Here is a 22,439-nt window from a genome sequence, read left to right on the forward strand (position 1 = left end):
ATTCCTTTTTTCAAAAATTCATATCTTTTGACCTGCTGAACCGATTTGTACGATCGACATATCAAATTAAAGACAATGAGTTGATATATAAAAGAAAATATTATACTTGCAAAAAAGTTGGATTTTTTTTTCGCAATTATTGATTGTATTTGATTTTTGATGTTATCATGGCTTCGTACTAGAGGGCGCTATATTTTTTATATTTTTCCTGGAAAGATGAGGTTTTTAACATAATATATCCAAAAATCAGAGATTTGATTTTTTTATCGGTTCAATATTTTTCCAAAAAAAGACTAAGTAATTGGCTTAAGTTTGACATATCGATCATTTGGATCGGTCCAGCAGTTCAAAAGTTATGAATTTTCAAAAAAAGTGATTTTAGGGAAAAGGCGAAAAAATTGATTTTTCGGACCGCCCTGAACTGAAATAGGCACCCTAATGAAAAATAAAAAAATACGGATCTAATATTTTGTTGTAAAGAACAAATCTACCACTTTTCACGACAATCTGAGAACCACTATATCGGTTTGAAATACATGGAATGGCTGTGTAGATATAAGAAGATATAGGAATGCTTTCTATCACATTGAAATCCATTTCCACTTTCGAATAAAAATCAATTTCGTTAGCGCAAACTAACAAAGCTTGTCACTATGTAATTGTGGAACATAAGGGAATTGAATTTTTGGAATTTTCCCATTTCCCTTCACAGTTTTCCGGAAATTTCCAATTGTCATGTTTGGTTGGAATATGTTTGATTGAAATATGAGTAATAGTTTTATGAAACACCCTATCCATTCCAGAGGATCCATCATAGAAACATATCTCGTACCCAAAAATCCTCTCATCCCAAATTTGGCTCCGTTTGCTTCATTAGTTCTCGAGTTATGCAGAAGTTTGTGTTTCATTTGTATGGTAGCCCCCTTCCCCTTAGAGAGGGAGTATGTGTGTCGAACTACCATAGAAACATTTATTGTCCCCTAAAACCTCCTTGAGTTATGCAGAAATGTATGCTTCATTTGTATTGCAACAACCCACCCCCCTTAGAGAGAGGAGTGTCTTTTCACCATAGAAACGTTTCCTCCTTAAGAATCAGGAGTCCGTTTAGTGGTTCTCAGATTTACGTGAAAAGCGGAAGTTTGTTCTTTATCGCAAAATATTTCAATTTTTTTATTAGGGTGCCTTTTTTTCCTTTTTTTTCGAAAATATTTTTTTTCTAAAATTCATTACTTTTGAACTACCGGATTCCGATGATCAACATATCGAAGCCAATTAGTTTTTTTATCCCGTTTGTTTCTTTATTTGAGCTCATTGGACTTTTTGACTTCAAGGCAGTATTCTAGTCTAGAAATTTGAAAAAATCAAAAAATGTTTGCTTCATATTTCCGTAGATTAGGCATTCAAGAATATACCCTAGAAAGAACTTATCGAAAATCCCATTATTTACCAAGATAAAGCCATTTAAGGGATGCAGTATCTAACCTGACACGGCCATAACAATGAACTTCAAACGCATTTTTCTCGAAACTAGTTTTATCAAACTGGCGTACACAATATCTCAAGTTCTACTGAACCGATTCATGTCGAATTTTTATAGATACAATCTGTAGGCATCTCTCTATCGCATGAACCTCTAAAATATTATATTTTTCAAATTTAAATATTTTTAAAAAATTGGGAAACGTGAGAAAAAACGTTTTAAACCACATTTTGTTTTTCTAATGGCTGTCATTTTGTCCAAAAAGATTGTTTTTGACTTGTCCGAGGTTCATGCGATAGCGATATCTTTACTGATTCAGAATCTGTTCGATTTTTGGGTTTTAGATAACCAGAAGCGCTGGAATCGTGTACGCCATGGCGCTACTTTTTTTTTGAACCTCCTCAATTCATCAGCTAATAACTATTCTAGTTATGAATTGCATTTTGTTTTCGTGATTAGTAGAAAAGGGGGGAATTTGGACCACCTAAACAAATCGCCTAATATTTCCAAACCAATACGGTCTAAATAAAAAATGTCACATTGTATACTAAGCTACACTTGTGTTCTCTCAATCAATGATGTTTAATCATTATATCAAGCTTCAACCTACCAAATATATCATAAAATAAAAGAGATGATTTTTGGACATTAAAATTTGATTCGGGGTGATTTGGACTGTCTGTGGGGTAATTTGGTCCAGTATGTGTTTCATCGAAAAAAACATACATATGTTTATGTAAAGTATTTTGGAATAATGTTACAATCAGTAATAGTGTTCTGGGATCGATACCAGGTGTCTTGGACATATTCCAGACCAGAAAAATTGGATTGAGACCATCTCGAATTCTGCATGGATTTTTTCACTGTTGTTCGAGCACTTTCAAACAGTTTCGATGCTTCGTCAAAAAAACCGATCTTGATGGCCTGCGTTGCTCTTTCAAGCTCCTCCTTCTTCCAACGTTGTCTGCCCATCCTCTTTTTGTAATTCAGCTGCATCTGGAATCAATTAGACCAAAGAAAAACCTCAAATTTGTAGGACCAATTCTCCCCACAAAAACGTGTCCATATCACCCCACACAACATGCAAAAATTAAAATGCAAATAATTTTACTTATTGTTATCAAACTTAAAGTTTCGCTGCATCAAATTGTTCCTCTTCTGTAGGCGAACAGAACTATACTGCACAATACACCAAAAGTTTGTTTAATCAGCGGGAAAAACCTTAAAACCACGATCGGAAAATTCACATTTTCTGACAATCAAAGTGCTTGCTGTGTTCATGCTACCATTTCCTTCCACCTGTCGAATTTTACCAAAGTTTTTCTACGTTAGTTACATACGGTTCATTAATGAATGAAGATGACATTATAAAAAATCCAAGTTGAGCCGTACTTTTTGAGATAATGGGGTGGTCCAAATCACCCCGTATGTCCAACTCACCCCGTGTCACCCTATTGATTGTTTTTGAATCGGTCCAGTAGTTCAAAAGTTATGATTTTTTGTTGTGGAAAAAAGGGGTAAAATTGATTTTTCGATCCATCGGTAAATTTTGAAAAATCATAACTCAAGAACAAAAAATGACGTCTGTCTGATTTCTGGATATGTTATGTAAAAAATCCTCAGCTTTCAAGAAATCATATAAAAATATAGCGCTCTCGGTCCCGAGACCATGTAAACCATGGAAAACAACAATCAATAATTACAAAAACAAAAATCCATTTTTTTCGCAAGCATTGTATTTTTTAAAGAAGTATGTCTGCTGTTTGGGTTGAATTTGATATGTTGTTCATCGGAATCGGTCCAGTAGTTCAAAAGTTATGATTTAAAAAAAAAGCCATTTTTTGAAAAAAAAAAAAAAAGAGGAAAATTTTGATATTTCGGATTACCCTAAAATGTACCCTAATGAAAAATAAAAAAATACGGGTCTAATAATTTGCGATAATGAACAAAATTACCATGGCTGTATTATACACTCTTAAAATGTGCTTCATTGGTTAAGTCAGAGTGAACCATGTGCATATAGGAAGCCGAATAACTGTCTGTTTTGGGCGTATCACTTGATGTTTTTTTTTGTTGCAATTATCATACCTCACAGCATTGTTCGAGGGTAGCTAACATTCCTGGGAACGAAACTGAACGAAAAAATTGAACGCTTCGAAAATTGCAGAACACTGAACTGAACTTCAAGTTCGTTTTTCTCGAAAACATAAAAATGTCACATGGTCCGGTCATGGTCCGACTTAACACTGACCATGTGAGTGAATTGATCGTTTCATCTTCTTCTGTGTTTGTTCACGGAGACTTCAAATCTTTCGATTCATTCGTCTCCGTCAGTTAAATTAAATTTTATCGAGGATGTCGGTTTCTTCCAGAAACGTAATCATATTGGTTTCTTGAGATTCGTCTCAGCTAAGAATTCTCTTTGGCTTTGACTTATATTGACTTTTATTGTGTTTTTTATTTTCTCATTTTGTAACTGTCAGTCCCAGTTATCAACGCTTATCTAACGAAAAGCTCAATGTCAGTCCCCAGGGACCGATGTGGGGCTCAACATGTGAAGAACATGTTAACTTTTATTGCTCGGTATTCTATTGGTCAAAGATATTGTGTGAAATTTTGTGTTGCAAACAATATTTATTGTGCCGAAATGTTGAAAATATTGCCGAATACATTTAGTGACTCAACTATGTCCAAAACACAGGAGTATTAATGTCATAAGGCATTAAAAGAGAACCGAGAAGAGATGGAGTGAAGGCAATTCTTGAATACAGCTATTAAATATGTTTCGATGACTGGATTGTTCGTTGAAAACAGTGTATTGCTTCGGAAGAAGCCTATTTTGAAGGCATGAATTTAGATGATAAATAAAGCATTTTCTTCAAAAACATAAATTCTCAGTATACATAAAACAGAATGCATACTGTTTTACTGTAATAGTTTACTTTCAATGCACTTTTTGAGCCATTGAAATACATTTTTGGATCAATAAGTAACCAGCATATATCTCTCAGACATTATCCTTCAAATTAAGTGATTATCATATCGTTGAGCCGGCAAAGACGTATTAGAACCTTTAACCTACAATATAACGTTTTCTCTTTCGAAACATTAAACTTACACCGTGATCGGAAATGAATACGAAGTCCTACGTTAAAATACTTCGTTATACACGAACGTAGAGCAAAAATGTGCTGCTCAGTGTTAGACATAGCAATCGCTAATTCTGTCCACGAACAAAAAGTCATTTGATCAATTGAATATCTCCAATAATGGCACCGCAAAGCACTAGCCAAAAGAACATTAATACTCACCGCAGCCACTGATTCCGGCTCGTTTCCTGCCCGGTTGGGTCTGGCTAACGCGAAACCACTGTCCGACAGCAGAAAGCTGACCAGCACCACGCACGCGCCCATTTTCGCTAAATACATACTAAAACTATTGCTCCTACTGGACCGCACCGGACGCTTGTAAATACCACTCGCGTTAAATCGGAAACGGCTCACCACTAATACTTTAACTATTAGGAAAATTTGCGCAATCAAATCACAATTGAACATTTTTCGCTGCACTCGGGAATTATTCCTCACTTCTGCAGCCCGGGGACCGTATCCCACTGATTGCGGCACACTTTCAAGTAAAAGCTTTTCCTTAACATCACTACCGATCTCACTGATTCCGGCGTACTTTTGATTAAAAGCGATTTCATGGATTGATTCTGCAGGCGTTTCATTAGCACCAAGAGTGTGGTTCAGCTGCTGTTGTTGTTGTGCATCAGAACTGGAACGGCGGCAGTGACCACTACGGATCCCACATGCCCGACGTGACAGATTGACTTCTTGCTGGAGCGAGAGTGCCATGGTTACGCAACTTCCTCCCCGTAACAATGCCGGCAATGATCCGTGGTCAGATCTGTTATTGACAGCGATGGAAGCGAAATAGAATGCCAGCCGTTCAGCCCCCAGTTGACGACCGCACTGTTTTTCCCTGGCTACCGTCGGCTGCCACTATGTCGCTTGCTGTGAGCAATCGATTGGATATCCTAATAATGTATTCCTATGTGGCTGAGGGACGATGTGTGCAGATTTATGTTCCGTTTGATCTTCCGCTCGTTCGTTTTATTTAGCAATCATGTTTGGTTTGATTGAATGTTTGTGTGCGCCTTTTTTTCTATCACTGCTAATGTTCGGCCAGGAATGCTCTGAAAGGATAGAAATGTAAACAAAATATTAATATTTATATTTTCCTCAAATTATTACACTACAAACAGTTAAAAAGCACTGTGCCCCAATTAAACCGCAACCTGCTAACATTCCAGAGCACCCGTTTAATTGCGAGATATCGGTGCTCCAAATTGAAAACAAACCAGAGGAGAAACAAAGCTTAACTGTGTCATCGATGGAATGGATCTGAACTCGATTGAAGCAATTTCATTTTTTTTTCAATGAAATGGTACACTACCCCCGACTGAACAAATTGATAAGACCATGAAAGCATGAAATCGTTTGATTCATCTTATCAAGATTGAAGAGCTACGGGAACGTGTCGTGAAGTTTAGTCACGCGCCCTTCTGCTGACGACCGGAGCCCGCTCAAACATTGCTTTGTCGTTGTAGTTCTAAGTGTGCCCTCGAGATGTCATCATCGGGGGAAATATGTTCCTCCCCCCGAAGTTGATGGATACCTAAACAGTCCATTTTGCAATCGATAAGTGGTTTTTATATATTTGGCAATTAGCAGTGTTCGTCCGCTGGGGTCGTTCTGAAGTAAAGTTGTTCGACACTGAATTGCTTTTAGAGGCTTATATGCTTATATCTAAGGTAGAATGATATTTATTACTAGCTGAGTCTATATGCGATGCCAGCGAGAGGAATAGCAGAGTATAAAAAAGTGTCAACAACCATTATACTGTGTATGGTAATAGTCTGTATCCGCAAAAATAATGAAAACCGTATCCAAAAACTTATTCCAAGATTGCTAATATACATATAACACATACAATCCAGGATTGGGCGATCTCGGATCGATTTTCAAAAGATCGATCTTTTCCATTCCGATTTTCGGTTTTTTGGATCGATCTTTTTTACTTGAGAAAATCGAGAAAATCTCGATCTTTTTGTAGAATTGTTTTTCAGTATACATCGATTGTAATCTCTCCAAAGACCACCTAACAATTTCTCCAAACATAATGTCAACATTTGGATCACATCTTCTACGATTTACTTCCGTGCAAATGTTGACAAAGACATCATAACTATCGGCAATTCCTGAGGGAATGTATTGTAACCAGTGGCTTATAGGATCACTGAACTAGATGTTGACATCAATTCTAGGCGAAATGTTGTTTTTTAGAACTGGCGCCAAAATCAAGAATCGGCTTCGACCAAATGACAGACGTATGGCACGATTGGCTTTAATGAAATCGTTGTCAGTTGAGTTCTGGGCAGATACTAGTTGTTGAATTTCTAAAAATGCTTTCCCAATTAATGTATATAAGAAAACGGCTACTTGACAGCACAAGATGGATGCCCTGGATTTTTTTTGGACTTGAAATATTTTTGTGACCTGCATGCTGAGAAACTAAGTAAATTTGATGTATCGACCATCTGAATTGGTTCAATAGTTCAAAATTAATGATTCCTTTTTTAAACTTTTTGGTGTTCGGAATTCTGGTGTTTGGTGTTCGGAATATAAGCCGGTGACGAAAATGGTGTTCGGAATTTGAGACAAATGCAATTCTTCTGTAGGAGCATTGTACAACTGTGACCATTAGTTTGATCTATTGTAGTGAAGACAAATGCAATTAAACATATTTTTAGTTTTTTACCATGAATATGTGATTATAAATCAATTTTATTGTAGTCAAGTGAAAAAAGGACTTTATTGTATCCAAAAATCAAATTAATTTCGCGAAACAGTACCATTTTGAGTAAGGAGACGCTGTTTAATGGTCAACAAAGCGGTCAAACCAACAACAAAACACAAAACGGTCCATCAATACCTGTGCAAAAGCAATTATAGCTGAGCAATGTTAGCCAAAACAGTCAATCTCCGATTCTTTTCAAAATTTGTATATTAGGTAACATTTACCCGAAATCACAATCTTTACTGTCAAGTGTTCAATTTAAATTACGATTGATTTTTATGAGGGTTTATTCAAAACCATTTACTTTTTTTCCAAAATGTCGTAGCTTAAAGTCCAGATATCTGATTACAATATGGTGCACAGCAATATTTTTGCAAAATGAAGCAACTATTCAAGAAAAATAACGTTCGAAATACACGGTTAAAAATCTTACTTATAACTTTCATGTAATATTGAAACACTTCTATATCTTAAAACATGCACATTTGGAATATTTTTCATAGTTTTTTTTAGAAAACTTTTTCAATTCAACAAAGTTTGGCATATAGTGGTGCCATGTCAGACTCACAAAAGTAGAAATACAATTTTTTGAAAATCTGTTATTTCAATACTATGTGAAATAGTTACTTAAAAAAAAGAGATCAAAAAGTAAAATCTATATACAACTCTGCATGAAAAACTATGTTTAATGTTTAAAAACGTTTTATCCTAGGACTGACCGTTCTCGTGATATGACCATTTTTTTATAATTAAAATTATGTTCATGTTGAGATATAATTTTTCTTTCTTTTTAAATCCAATCTCTCTTAAAATTTTGAACGGTGCACAAGAAATGTTTTTTCCGTCAATAGTAAATTGATTTTCCCATACATCGAAAATCATATTTTAATCTGGATTTGGAGTAACAGTTTTTTGAAAAAAAAACATGCTAATGTTGTTTTGTACAATATGTATAATGTTTAAAGAAATGGAAATTATCAGGGCAGTGGTCGGTTGATTGGATGTGAAATTGCCCAGCTAACCGTCGTGCATCATTCTAGCCAAGGGAAAAAAGATAAAGAAATAACGCAATTAATACTCCCTCAATTTTGGCAAATCGCCAGTTTATGATGTGCTGTCGTGCTGAAAGGATCTAGACTACTTCCTGAAAAGGGTCTAAGTTTTTTTTAATTCTTGCAAAAAAGTTCTAACCCAAAAACTATAGAAACAAGAAATTGTTTAAATTTTCATTAAAATATATAGGGGGTCTCCGTAGCCACATTGGTTGCGCGTTCGCTTAGTAAGCGATCGATCGTGAGTTCAAAACTCAGGACCCTCATTGACCATCTTTGTGTTGTTACAGAATAACTACGTCCACGCAACAATCATCAGCGATGGAGATCGATCCACGGTCGAAATAAGATCGATTCATCCATACAACTACTCTGCTCTGCAAGAAACATCGGGCTGCTATTCTATTAATAACTCAACAATGATCATTTCAACTGTCTCCGCTGTCCGGTCTAACTGGACAATGGAAGAACAGAACGATAATATAATTTTCCCAATTTTTTTTCTCATTCTTAGTTTTTAAGTTAGACTTTTTGTAAAAATTAGGAAAAAAATCAAAATACATTTTCAAATATACCTTAAACAATAACCAAAATACCCGAATACTCTTTATTCCTAACATCCGAAAAAAATCATGAATATTCAATATTTTTCGACCTTGCAGACAAGGGTCCCATCTTAATATCAATGTTGAAATATCAAATTTCAAAAGTTAAAAAATTGTAAGAGGGGTATAAAAAGTTTGCGTATGAAACGCTGGGAGATAATGGCCTATATTTTTTCGAATACACCATATCACTATATTAACTATAAACATAACTAGGATTAATTGTAACTCTTTTTGAGAAAGCATGATAAAGTTGTTATTAGAAAAACCCTTCCTCTGCAGAGGTGCCCATCTTCCGATGTACGAATTACTTGTTAGTTATTGTATGGGATATGCATATACTTTTTCCAGATGTTGGAAAAAAAATACCTTTGGAAGAAAAATAAATTTAGATATTTCGAAGCTGAAAATAATTAGCTAGTTATTTTAAATTTCATATAAAACATATAAATATTTTTTAATGAAACAATTTCAAACATTTTCCTACAATTCATTCCTTGACCTAAATTTTGTAGTTTGTAGTTAGAATTTTTTTTGTAAAAAATTAAGAAAAAAAACTTAGGCCCTTTTCAAAAAGTCGTCTAAATTTTATTGAGTTTGTTTTGAGTATGAAAAGTTCCAGAAAATGTCATTGCAATGTTAGATGTCAAAGAATTTATATATTTCTTTTCATCACACGCACACTTTGTTGTTTTTTTGATGCATTGCCAAATATAATTTTTGGCAATTTTAAGTTTTGTTCAAAATGTGTAATAATGGCAATGGTAGAACAAACGTATTACTATAATTTCGTATTACTAAAACTAAACGAACGTATTATTAAAAAACATTTTTCTGAAATTTCAATCCATTCTCAAATAATATTCGAAGTGATAAACGAGCGGATTGAATAGAATAATTTCGTAGTCCTACGTAAACAATACGATTTCACAAATCTGACCCTTTTGATGAATTACCCATGCCAAATTTTAATTGCTTTTTTTTACTCCTATTGTTCATGCAAATTCTTCTTGAATTTGACATGAATCTTAATCGAATTTCTATTTTTCCGATTCTTTCCTCACCCACCATTATGTTGACCTTCACACCTAAATTGTTAACACTTTGGACTGACCAAAAGTGTTTGAAACTATTCGAAGGGCGTAAATCTAAGCTTTCTCCATATTGAAGCACAAACAAATGCAAACGAAGAAAATTTGACTTGTAAAATGAATAATTTTTCAAACGAGAATACTTTCATGATGCGGACACAAACCGACCAATTTAATTTTGATGTAGATCTCACAGACTCACTTGCAAAATCCAACTTCCAGCGTCCGTTGGTGAAAATAATTATTTTTCTTTCGGAATACGATTGTGAAGCAGTACTCTTGGTACGCCTGGTTCCGAGGGCGGACGGGGATACGAGGATACGAGGACTGACTGTTTGCTGGTTCGAACGGGACTGTGTAATATAAATCTCTGCTATGCTCTCGTCCGGTGGCCGGTTTTGGATCACTGGTCTTTTTTCAAATTTCACCCTTAAGGTTCGCCATCGTGAATTGGAACAGTCTAAAACATTCTGATTTTTTGTTGATTTTACCGAATATACTCCTTTTTGAAAAATAGTTACTTTTCAACCACTGGACCGATAATAGATCCATACCAACTAATGAAATGTATTTAGAAAGATATATATTTCCGTTATTTGAATATTTTTTGTATTATAGTGAACTTGAACACTTTCAGCTGGCTCGTCACTTTACTTCCATCTGAGAAGAAGAATGTCGGGTGTTAGAATTGAACTCCTGATTCTCCTCCTAAATAATACATATGACAAAATATATAGAAAGAATAGATCTAAATACAATGCTGAATTTTCCATATATAAAAGTATGCAAAGTATGTAATAAAATTCAGCAATTCGAAGATCATTGACTGATTGATCATTGGTCATTGATTAATTGTTCCTGACACCACAAAAACTACAATTTTTATAACAATCCTAAGACATTTGGAGAGGAGTTAAAAAATGCCTGTTCAATGTCTTTTATTTGCTGGTATCAGAAAATCAATTCAGCGGTAAAAACCAGTTTTCAAAATTGGAAAACCGACAAAAAAAGCCGAATTTCAAGATCATAATTCAATCAATAAAAATAACGTTTTTTTTCGAAAAAAAAAATAAATATACAAGATTCGACAATATAAAAAAAATGAAAAATTTGCAACTGTGTAATGTGCTATGTATAGATATGATAAACATGTGACATGTACACGATTAAAATTCGGCTCTGTAACAGCTAAAAAATGCTAATAAAGCTTAATAAACAAATGGGATAAAACCCCAACCTCGAGACAGAAATGGACTTTCGAATCGATTCCAAAAGTGTGTTTTGTGGTGCAGCTCTAAACAGGGTGTGACTAGAAGACACTCAAACTGAAGGATTCCCGCTCATTGTTGAAAAAATCATACTTTTCACGCATAAACCTGAAGAAGCTAGCTTTCGACAAAAAACTCTCTGCATTATGCTAATGGAGCAAATTTTTTTTCTCATCACAAAACAAATCAAAGAAGTGTTCCCACTAGTCGACACTAGCCTTCATTGATAAGACGGACCGCGGTTGATTTCAACCACAAACCACGCTCTGTCCCCTTCCCACTGTGCTGCTGCTGACATTGAGGATGGTCAAGGCAACCAGCTTGCTGATGGCTGAGCAAAAACAGCTGATACATGGAAGTCAGTATAATGCTGCGGTTATGCGTTCTGCTGCTGCTGTTGCTGCAGGAGAAATTTAATATATAGGTATTGTGTCGTGACTTCCGGAAATATACGCTGGGAATGTAGCGCAAAATGACACGCGAATCAGAACACGTGGCACAATTCGACAGCCATTAAGCGATAAATAGGGGTGCATGAGGTGGTAGCAATATGGAGCTATGTTTTGAAAGCATGTTCATGCTTTAAACTCAACTAACATGCAATATGAAGAACGAATGCAGGACAGAAATAGAGGGCGCTATACGAGGGTCATTTAAAAAGTCCGAGCAGAAATAAATAAAAGCAAAAAATTGATAACTTAACTGTTTGGAGTTAACTATTTTTTATTTTTCAACGTAGTCTCCTTCCAAATTTTTATACATGGTTTAACGCTACTCTAGCTTGTTGATTTGTCCAAGTCTAAGAACTAGTCATTCGTTTATGCAATCCTTTTTGTTTGAACAATTTTTTTTTCCGCCAGCCATTTCTTCAATTTGGTAAACAAATAGTAGTCCGGTGAAGCCAAACCTGGAGAATAGGAGAGATTTGAAGTAAGTATTTCAAAACCACGATTTCTGCTCAACTGTGTTACCAAAAACGGTCAACTGGAGAAATCGGCAAAACTTTTGATTTTCTTAGTTGTGAAAGTTAAGCTTTATTTAATAGAAAATGTAGCTCTTTCAATATGAATTTCAATAGAAATGAAATAGGACCTGCTTGTGGTAAATTAAAAGGTTTCACCTTACTCTACAACAATTACAATAAATAAAAAATAAAAAAATAAAATAAACTAACATCTTTATGTTGAATTATTCAATTTTTGTAAAAAAAAAACTGTAGATAATCGAATCTAAAACTGTGTAAAATTGAACCATACATAAACGTGTCTGTTTAAAATAGGATCCGACCTGTATACCAATATTTACAAGCTCGGCGAACTTAGTCCCGCCCACAGTTAATCTTCTTTGTTTAAATATCTTATTCATACTGTGGACTTCGGACATATACGGCCAAATTCAATTGTTCATCAAATTATATACGGAGAAGTTCAGTTAACTGAAGATTTTGTAAGATATGCCTTCTGACGACCACAGAAGAATTACCAGAGCGGATATACTTATGACTGGACGTCGTGAACAGAAATTTGTTGCCCTCAAAATTGATAGGGGTGTAAACTTCACACTTCAATTCACAATTATTTTCGAATCAGTAAACTGATAATAGAAGTGAATCCAAAATCAATAGGTGAATCAGGGAATCAGTAGACCGAAAAACTCAATGTGAAAAATAATTCGTCAACTGAGTAACGTTTTGATTTTCATGATTTTTCAAACATAGACTTTCATAACTTTTTCGACTTATAAACCAGGTACCGGCGAAAACGCATCACACAAAAAGTAATTTTTTAGATCTATTGATTCGTTCTCGAGTTAAACGGTAACATACGGACACCAAACAATTTGATTTATATAGATGCTGAAAAATATGACAGAGGCCGGTCATAGAGAGAAATATATAGCCGGTTTACTTCGTACAGGCGATTTAAATATATGAACAGCAGAAGAATTATCTCAGTAGCCTCTTCAGGATACCTAGAACTATTTTTCCGCCGCCGCCACTTGAGATAGACGAGAGATTAGTGAGAGTTTTATGTGTCATTAATCCCGGCTTATATTGCCAATATTGTATACATGTATTCAAAATATCAAAAGTAGAGGAGTTCGCTCGGTTGTGTATAAATATTATATCGCCGTCTTGAAAATATTTATAAAAGAAGGGTTCTCTCGGTTGCCCTACGAGATAGCCCAGAAGAGTCTTCCACCAACGCGAATTTAAATAGACGTTAGGCTTGATTGGTTATGATTATTCGCTTGATTTAGTATAGGTCAAGATATCGAAAATAATGGAATTCCCTGATCTAGGATATTTTTAGTCGCCGTGTGCTGGAGTATGCGAATCATAAGTCTAAAGATTGTACTCGAAAAAATGCGAAAAAATTTCAAAACTTTCTCAAAAAATTCTTTTGTGTACAACTTTTTATTGCATGGGTAGAAATTGATGAAATTTTGAGTAAAACGAGTTTAGAGTGTAATGTTTACATGTACAAAATTGTTCAAGTGGTTATCGAGATGGCTTCTAACCAAGAAGCGCTCCGACAAAAAATGATCGGCGCGGTTGTGGAGAATCCAAGCCAGTCCCACAGGTGGATCACGAAACAGTTGGAAATCGACCATTCAACCGTGTCCCATATGGTAAGTTCGTTCAAGGAGACCCAGACGACCCAGCGACGAGCTGGCAACGGAAGAAAATCGAAGACGATCGACCCGGTGAATATTGAAAATTGACGAGTCTTCTTTGTTCCCTTTTCGAATTGCCCAGAAATATTTTCTTCCCACGATGAAGAAGGACATCTCTCGGTTGAATTACAAGGTATCTCAGAGACCCTCTTTTGTCACGTACTAAAGTACAAGGTGCTTGTGGAGGGAGATGGAACTTTCAATTGAAATGAAACCATGACAAATAGTGTTGATGGTCGTGAATTAGGCTTTGTTACTATCTATAAAATAAAATATATGACTTTTTTTGACGTAGGACTACGTCTTTCATTTCTATACCGGGGTGTAAAATCAAAGTTACGAAAACGAAAGCGTTACGCCGGAGACCGAGATTTTGAGCGTTAATAGCTCCTAAACAACTGAACGAAATGGTATGATAAACACTTCATTCGAAAGATAAAATGTCTACGCGTTATATACTTGTTACTTTTTGATCCAAAAACTTGTTCCAAAAGTCTTAAAATTGTCTTCAAAACAGGCTATTGAAATCACCAATCGGTATATAAGCGAACGCCGCTCGCTGTTTAATTAGAACTGAGTGGATTTACTCAGTTCTAATTAAACAGCGATGGGAGCATGTTGTCGCTGTTTTGGTGAAGCTCTTCGTTTATCATGAAAGCGCGGATGAACAGTGTCACCAAGAGCCTGTTTGTGCACCTTAGGCCATCAGGAGGAGAGTGATGCCACAAACGGTTCCCCGGGAAGAGATCGGAGCAGCCGCCACACACACATACATACACGCGCGGAACTGTTCGTTTGGATGCCATTCAGCATCGAGAAAATTCCGGAAAGATTCACTTGTTGCTGAAAAATAATCTTAATCTGCCAGTTCCCCTGGGAATTGAAAAATACATTGATGCGAAATGTTGTCTAATGTTTTCTATCCATATAACACTGCAACCAAATACATTTGGTTTTTTTTTATCCCATTTATTTATTTATTAGGCTCATTAGCATTTTAGCTGTAACAGAGCCGGGTTTTAATCGTGTACATGTACATACGTTTATGTTTCTATAAACTGTAAATTACACAGTAGTTAGTAGTAGCCATTTAGGCGTTAAGTTTTCTGTTCCATTACATTATGGTAAATTACACAGTAGTAGCCATTTCGGCGTAAGGGTATTCTTTCTGTTCTTCCATTGTTCAGTAGACCGGACAGCGGAGACAGTTGATATTGATCATTGTTGGGTTATTTATAGAACAGCAGCCCGATGTTTCTTGCAGAGCAGAGCAGTTGTATGGATGAATCGATCTAATTTCGACCGTGGATCGATCTCCGTCGATGATGATGTTTGCGTGGACGTAGTTATTCTATAACAACACAAAGATGGTCAATTGAGGGCCCTGAGTTTGAACTCACGACCGATCGCTTAGTAAGCGAACGCGTAACCAAGTGGCTACGAAGACCCCCTACATTTGGTTTTGTGATTTTTCAATCAATCGCAATTAACAGGAATGCTTCTGAAAATTATTCTTCCCCATCAGTAGAAAATTTTCGTATCCAATATTGTATGCGCGCGCAACGGAAAATGTTTCGCATCGCGAAAAACATATAATTTTCAATCGATTATTGCTCAGTCGCCGAAAGTTTCAAACTCAGAGAGTTCATTCCCCTCTAGTTTGCCTTCCAAATTGCCATCGTAAACCACACCTTCTCTCGATTCAATCACGCACAAAAAGCATACTTAAGCGATTTTCTGGTGGTGAAACGTAATCATTTTTCATGAGGACATCGACAAGACAACATCGTTATTAAACGAGCTGAACTAGCGGAACGAGCAGGACGAGCTGGACGAGCTGGACGGCGAGGGATCGAGGGATTCATCACCTGGCCTGACCTGTCCTGACACGCATTCAATTTGTTTGGAACTGTGAGGGAGCGCAGAAAATCCGATTTATCAGAAGAAGAGAAGACGACCGAGAGAGTATCAGCACCGAGAAACGATTTCATTTGAGATATCGAAGCAGCCGCCACACACACACATATATATATATATATACGAGCGGAACTTCTTTCGTTTGAATTCCATCCAGCATCGAGAAGATTACGGAAAGATATTATCTTTGCTGAAAAATAATCTGTTTTTTTAAAATGTTTTTTTAACATATAACGCTGCGACCAAATACATTTGATTTGTGATTTTTCAATCAAGTGCAATTAACAGGTGCTTATTGAGTTAGCATTAACCACTAGTGGGCTTCGAGTATCGGAGAGAGTCTGGAAAGATGTTATTGTCGCTGAAAAATAATCTGCCAGTTCCCCTGGGAATTGAAAAATACATTCATGCGAAAGAGTTTATTTTAATGTTTCCTAACATAGAACGCTGCGACCAAATACATTTGGTTTTCTGATGTTTCAATCAAGTGCAATTAGCAGGAAAGCTTCTGAAGTTTATTCTTCCCCATCAGTAGGATATGTTTGTTTCCAATATTGGATGCGCGCGCAACGGAAAATGTTTCGCATCGCGAAAAACATAATTCTCAATCGATTATTGCTCAGTCGCTGAAAGTTTCAAACTCAGAGAGTTCATTCCCCTCTAGTTTGCCTTCCAAGTTGCCATCGTAAACCACACCTTCTTTCTATTCAATCACGGACAAAAAGCATACTTAAGCGATTCTGGTGGTGAAACGGAATCATTTTTCGTGAGGACATCGACAAGACAACATCGTTACTGAACGAGTTGAACGAGCTGGATGGTGAGGGATCAAGGGATTCATTACCTGGCCTGACCTAACCTGAAACGCATTCAGTTTGTTTGGGACTGTGACGGAGCGCAGAAAATCCGATCCATCAGAAAGAGAAGAGAAGACGACCGAGAGAATACCAGCATCGAAAATTGGTTCCGCTTGAGACATCACAAACACATACACGCGTGCAACTCTTTACGTTTTCTGGTTATCGAGAAGAATCCGGAAAGAAGTGATCGTTGCTGCAAAATAATCCCCTTGGAATTGAAAATTACATTCAAGCGAAAGAGTTTATTTTAACGTTTTCTATCCATATAATACTGCGACCAAATACAATTGATTTACAGGATTAACAGGTCTACTATATCAACTTATCGAGTTAGCATTAACCACTGGTGGTGTACTTCGGGAAGAATCCGGAAAGATATGGCTGCTGCAAAATGATCTGCCAGTTCCCCTTGGCATTGAAAATAACATGCAAGCGAAAGAGTTTATTTTAATGTTTTCTAACCATATAACACTGTGACCAATTACATTTGGTTTTGTGATTTCCTAATTGATTTCCTAATGATTTTTTCGCTTCTTTTTGTTCTAGAAAAAGCTATGAGTAAACATCTCCAGATGTGCAATACATCTCCAGATGTTTACTCATGAAACCCACCAATTGCCACCATCTTGAAACTAGACAAAAACGAAGGTTATCCAGAAAGTAGCAGGCATCTTGGTTAGCGAAGCAGTGGGCGGGGTTAGAGCCACTATCTTGGTATCGGAAGATTCCTAGACTCAATTCTCATCAAGCTGTTGAAACGGGGTGTCCATATCTCTCTTCCTCATATGATTGACTAGTTAAAATATGTGATAGAAAATCACGTCACTTGTGAAATGCGGTTTTATTGACAAAAAATAACAACCCAATTGTAGTCCATCGCAAACTTGTGCACGTGAGGTGTACGGAAATGGAATAATAGGTGAAGGCTGAGTAAACCATTTCAATATTCATGACGACGGCCTAATCACTGAATGGGCTTCGCAAGTGGCGGTGGTAAAAGTAAGAGAGATACGAATCTCCCGCTAGCACAGCTGACGCGTACTGAGTGTAGGAATCTTTTCTCTCCTGTGTTTCTTTCGAAATCGTCTGTCATTTTCTGGATAGCCCTCGAATTATTAATATAAAAAATTATATATAATGTATTAAATGTATTAGAGACTTGTTTTGATTGACAGAATAAACGCATAGGAACAGAAAAAAAATACATATGAATCCCAGGTCCGAAAAGCATTGAAATACAAATGTTTCATATTAACATGGCGAATATTTTTGTGGTGTCAAAAGTTACAAATTTCATAGAGATGTAATTTGTTAATCATCATGTTTATAAAAGTATTCTCCTATATATTCGCTTTCTATGCGTAATATAGAACAATTATATTAGGGACTTTCAATGTGATTGCCTATATGTTTGTCCAATATAGAGCCACTAATTAAGTAAAGGGCAAATATATCCTCCGTTCGATACATAATCCAGAGTGAAGTCTCCAGAAGAAATAACATCCTTCCATTTATTTATATCACTAATATAATCCCTGCATTCAAGAGAAAGAATGGATGTTGTGGAAAAAACATGATTGCTCGACTTTTTACCAACGACTCCGTGATGACGAGGGGAGAAACATGGAGCCATGGACATGATAAACCCTTAAGAATATACCAACACAAAGATTAGGATTTATCCAATACCATCACCGAGCCAAGTCCGACCGGCTTCGTAGGTTTGGTGCGAAGCGCAGTCAAACATTGCCGCCGTTGTTCACTGTATAGTAGTTTTTATGAGCGCTCGAGAAAAAAAATATGCGAAAGAATCAGAAACGAGCGACACGAATCCGTTTGGCGCCTTTGCTGGAGAACCGTAACCTTTCCAGTGTTTGGCATCAGTAGAGGGAAAAACAATGACTTTGAAGTCAACGGCAAAGGCCATGGTCTGTTGATTCAGTGTCGCCATGGATCCGAAGAATTGGTTTATGTGTGATGAAACGTGGTCAATTAACATCACAACTCAGGAATTATGATAACCTCCCGAGTGCTAGCTTTCCTTCTGTGTTTTTCCAGATAGTGAGTTTTTTTTCTCAACCCACGTTTCGAATACTGACCGTCGTCGACGTGATCCACATCAACTTCACCCACAGAATCGTACATCCGACAAAGGAAACGAATTAATCCAATAGAGAAAAATGCAGATGAAATTGAATTTGTACGAGGAGTCCTCTCGTGCATATTGCTGAGTGTGTTTTCTCTCTTATGCAACTATTGTGAAAAATTATCTTGTGGGTCGACATTGGTGTTCACTCCCCCCTCGCGGGGGTTGCCGCGTATAGGGCGCCAGTCTGTAGCTGACGCTGCTGCTCCGAGCAGTGTTTGTGCATCGACTAACTGCTGGAAGTGAATAGAAATGGAACTTAATGAAGTGATTGGATGTTTTAAATGGATTTGGCGACTTACGGAATACGCTTGCGAAATGAGTATTTTAATCATATTTGATTATCTCCGGGAGAGATTTCGAACTCCTGTTTACAAACTCGGCTACAGCATCATGAATAATTTGAAGGTACAAATCCGAAAAACGAACGCGTTTAGTGGAGAAATTTCAACTATAAGTAATCAGACACCATGCCACGAATTTACGCCAAGTGCTGCTCTTCAGTTGACTACACTTGAAGCCGCCCCAGGTCTATCCGAATAAGGGGATTGCTGAATTATGTATATGAGTTTGTGCTTCACGCAAAAAGGTGCCGGTATGCAATCGAACCGACTCTCAGCCGTTGATGCTGCGCGTTCACAGCAACGTATGATAAGTGAAAAAGCATCCCTTAATAGTTTACATGGTAATTCGTTTTGATGGATAAATTTTCCATCCCGCTTCGGAAGCAACAAAAGCAACGTTTCCAGTGTTATAGTTATTCTGTGGCTCCATTTTTGTGCTAACAAACATACTTTGTTTGTTTAGAATTAGTTCATTTAACATAAAATCTATTTGGCAGTTTGGTGACCTGGAAATGTTTTCCAGATGGAAGCTATCGGAAGATGTACCAATAGTTTGCCATCTCTCGAAATAGATGGACAACTTTTCTATTCAATCTAAACCGAATTTTAAGTTGGTATATTTTCAGCCGGTTATTTCAAGATTTGATCAACTATTTCAACACCAGTCTTCTCGGAATGCAAATTATTGGCCAAAGTTGCCTTTATATCGATTAAAATGGGAATCGATTGATATGGAACTGCTAACTCGACACAGACCATCAATTAACTAAAAGCCAGTATAAGTAGTTGTTTGCACTCCACTTCACATCAATTTATAACATTCATCGATAACAGAAACTAACAAGCCTCAAATGAGTCTTCGTTTGGAAACCGCTTACCGCTTGAATAGGTGCCAACAGAAAGTTGAACCGATCGCTGTTACATCAAAACTTATAGTGGGGCAACTATTTAGGATATATGTTATCGAAAACGTTCGCCCAGAAAGACCTACATCTGTTTCCGAACAAAATTTAAGTTGTGCGGACTTTGCTGCTTTTTGCTGAGAGAAATTTCAAACTAATTCTGAACTGTGTTATATATTTCTCTCTTGAGAAGCGAGTTTGCCCGTTTATAGGAAAATGTAGTTTCTCCTATGCTTTTCCAATTGTTCGCTATTCACTACTGGTGATCACTGAGTATTGATTAGGTATACAAGCATGAGTATACGAATTTGTAATGTGAGGTAAATGTATCCAAAGGGCATGGCATGACTTTTTTACTGGAAAACGCCATTTGCGGGGAGTATTATCACGTCTAACAAGGAGGTATGGGGTTTAAAATAAATATCTAAATACTGAAAATGTAATAAATGACGAATTTCATGCCAACTCGACTGGGCGTTGGCAGCACCATCTCAGATAGCAGTAAAACGTTGTGGGTACACATGGGTTTCTTAACCAACTTTGCATACTTGAAATATTCCAAAAAGAACTAGACTACTTTTTTAAAGAGGTCAACACATTTTATTCTTGATTTTTCACAAAAAACATATAACTCAAATACTATAAAACCTACAAAATTTTGGTCTATAGATAAAATGTAGGAAATTGTTTAAATTTAAATAGAAAATAATCTTTATTTTTAAATTATGCTGAAAAAAAATTAAAATTCATTTTACTCAAAAAACGTATTTTTTTTAAATTCTCAAAAAAATTATATGAATAGCCCTCACAATTTCCAACAAGTTGTCCATACATCGGAAGATGGTCACCTTTACAGAGAAAAAGTTTTTCTAACAACAATTTTTTCATATTCTCTTTGAAAAACTTACAACTAAGCCTAATTTTGTTTAAAGTCAAGGTTTAAATCTTATTAAAAAATGAACTTTCGTCGAAGACGTGAACTTTCTATCATTTATAGTTAATGGAATAGAAGGCATTTTTGTGTGAAGACTCCTGAGAAAATTATGTTTTATATGTAACATTTTTGTGTGTGAATTCTGGCGTTTGACATGTTCTTGACATAGAAAAAAATTAGCAGAGCATGTAAATCGCGATAATTTATACATGAAAATGTTTTTATTAAACATTAAACTTGTTCAGTTAAATTACAAATCTTCCACTTGACTTGTTCAAAATGCGTGCAACATGTGTACACAATGTTAGAATATCGAATTCTGGTTGTGGGTTGTCCCTGTGAGACTGAGCTTTTTTTTTCGATCTTTTAAAAAAAACTATGGTGGGTTATACCTATGATATAACCGCTAGGTTGACGTAGGTCTACCATTGTCTTAGTTTGTTTGTTTTGTTGACTTATATATTATATTTGTATTGGTTAAATTAGTGATTGAATGAAACAATTTCCGAATTAAATTTAAATCAACATATTTACTTTGTAGGCGAAAAGTTCAAACAAATCCCGATTTAGATCAATGCATGCATTGTGATAGCTTACATCCTTCTTTGCAAACAAATCTTATGACTAAGTCCTTTCGTTATCCTTTCACGTGTGACATGATGCCTTTGTCATTCCATTCATTTATTGTGAACTTCCAAAATATTCATGTCAAACGATCATTATATTAAGTACTTCTGAACCGCAAATTTTACGATTTAGACTAGATGAACTTCAGGCACTTAGTTTTAATTTTGACATGCATGTTGAACACATATTGTTGAATCAATCGATGTTATCGTAGCAAATGGTTATCAACATTTTGCCTGATCATCAAACGGTATGCGTAAAGGTCCAGTGAGCTGAAGACCCTCCAATGTTTTGAATGACCGAACCAAAGTATTGTGATCGTACTCGCTTTTGTAGTCCGTATTGGAAAAGCGCATTCCGGTCCACAAAAGATACAAAAGCATATACAGTCAACCTGAACTCGATGTTTTGTATCTCGATATTTTCCCTAACTCGATGGATTCCATGGCACCTTTGATTGATTTTACAAGCATTCTCCTCTCCATAACTCGATACATCCCTAACTCGATGGTCCCTTGGACCTTGATGGATAGGTCTGCCCAAAAGCAACAAACACAAAAGTATCCGCAGCTTGCATCTGTTACGCAAAGTCGGTACAGAAATGAAACACGTAGTCCTACGTCAAAATTCTCTCTATCGGATCAAATATTCTTTGTTGCTATCGAGTTTGAAAAT

General features: G+C 36.2%; 1 protein-coding gene across 21 annotated transcripts in view; it reads right to left on the bottom strand.

Annotated features, from left to right (window-relative positions):
- LOC129778134 (sodium/hydrogen exchanger 3) overlaps positions 1 to 22,439 on the bottom strand; it is a 195,809-nt gene that overhangs the window by 117,291 nt on the left and 56,079 nt on the right. For 20 of the 21 annotated variants that reach the window (XR_008743378.1, XM_055784847.1, XM_055784846.1 and 17 more), the window contains exon 2: positions 4,792 to 5,678. Coding sequence is in view for 20 of the 21 variants with exons in the window: in XM_055784847.1 (XP_055640822.1) it covers positions 4,792 to 5,337 (546 nt within the window). In the remaining variant the exon portion in view is untranslated. Of the gene's footprint in view, positions 1 to 4,791; positions 5,679 to 5,745; positions 5,876 to 22,439 lie in introns of those variants that run through there. The other variant, XM_055784848.1, reaches the window with a different exon arrangement.

This window comes from Toxorhynchites rutilus, chromosome 3, assembly GCF_029784135.1.
Source record: "Toxorhynchites rutilus septentrionalis strain SRP chromosome 3, ASM2978413v1, whole genome shotgun sequence".
Taxonomy (NCBI): Eukaryota; Metazoa; Arthropoda; class Insecta; order Diptera; family Culicidae; genus Toxorhynchites; species Toxorhynchites rutilus.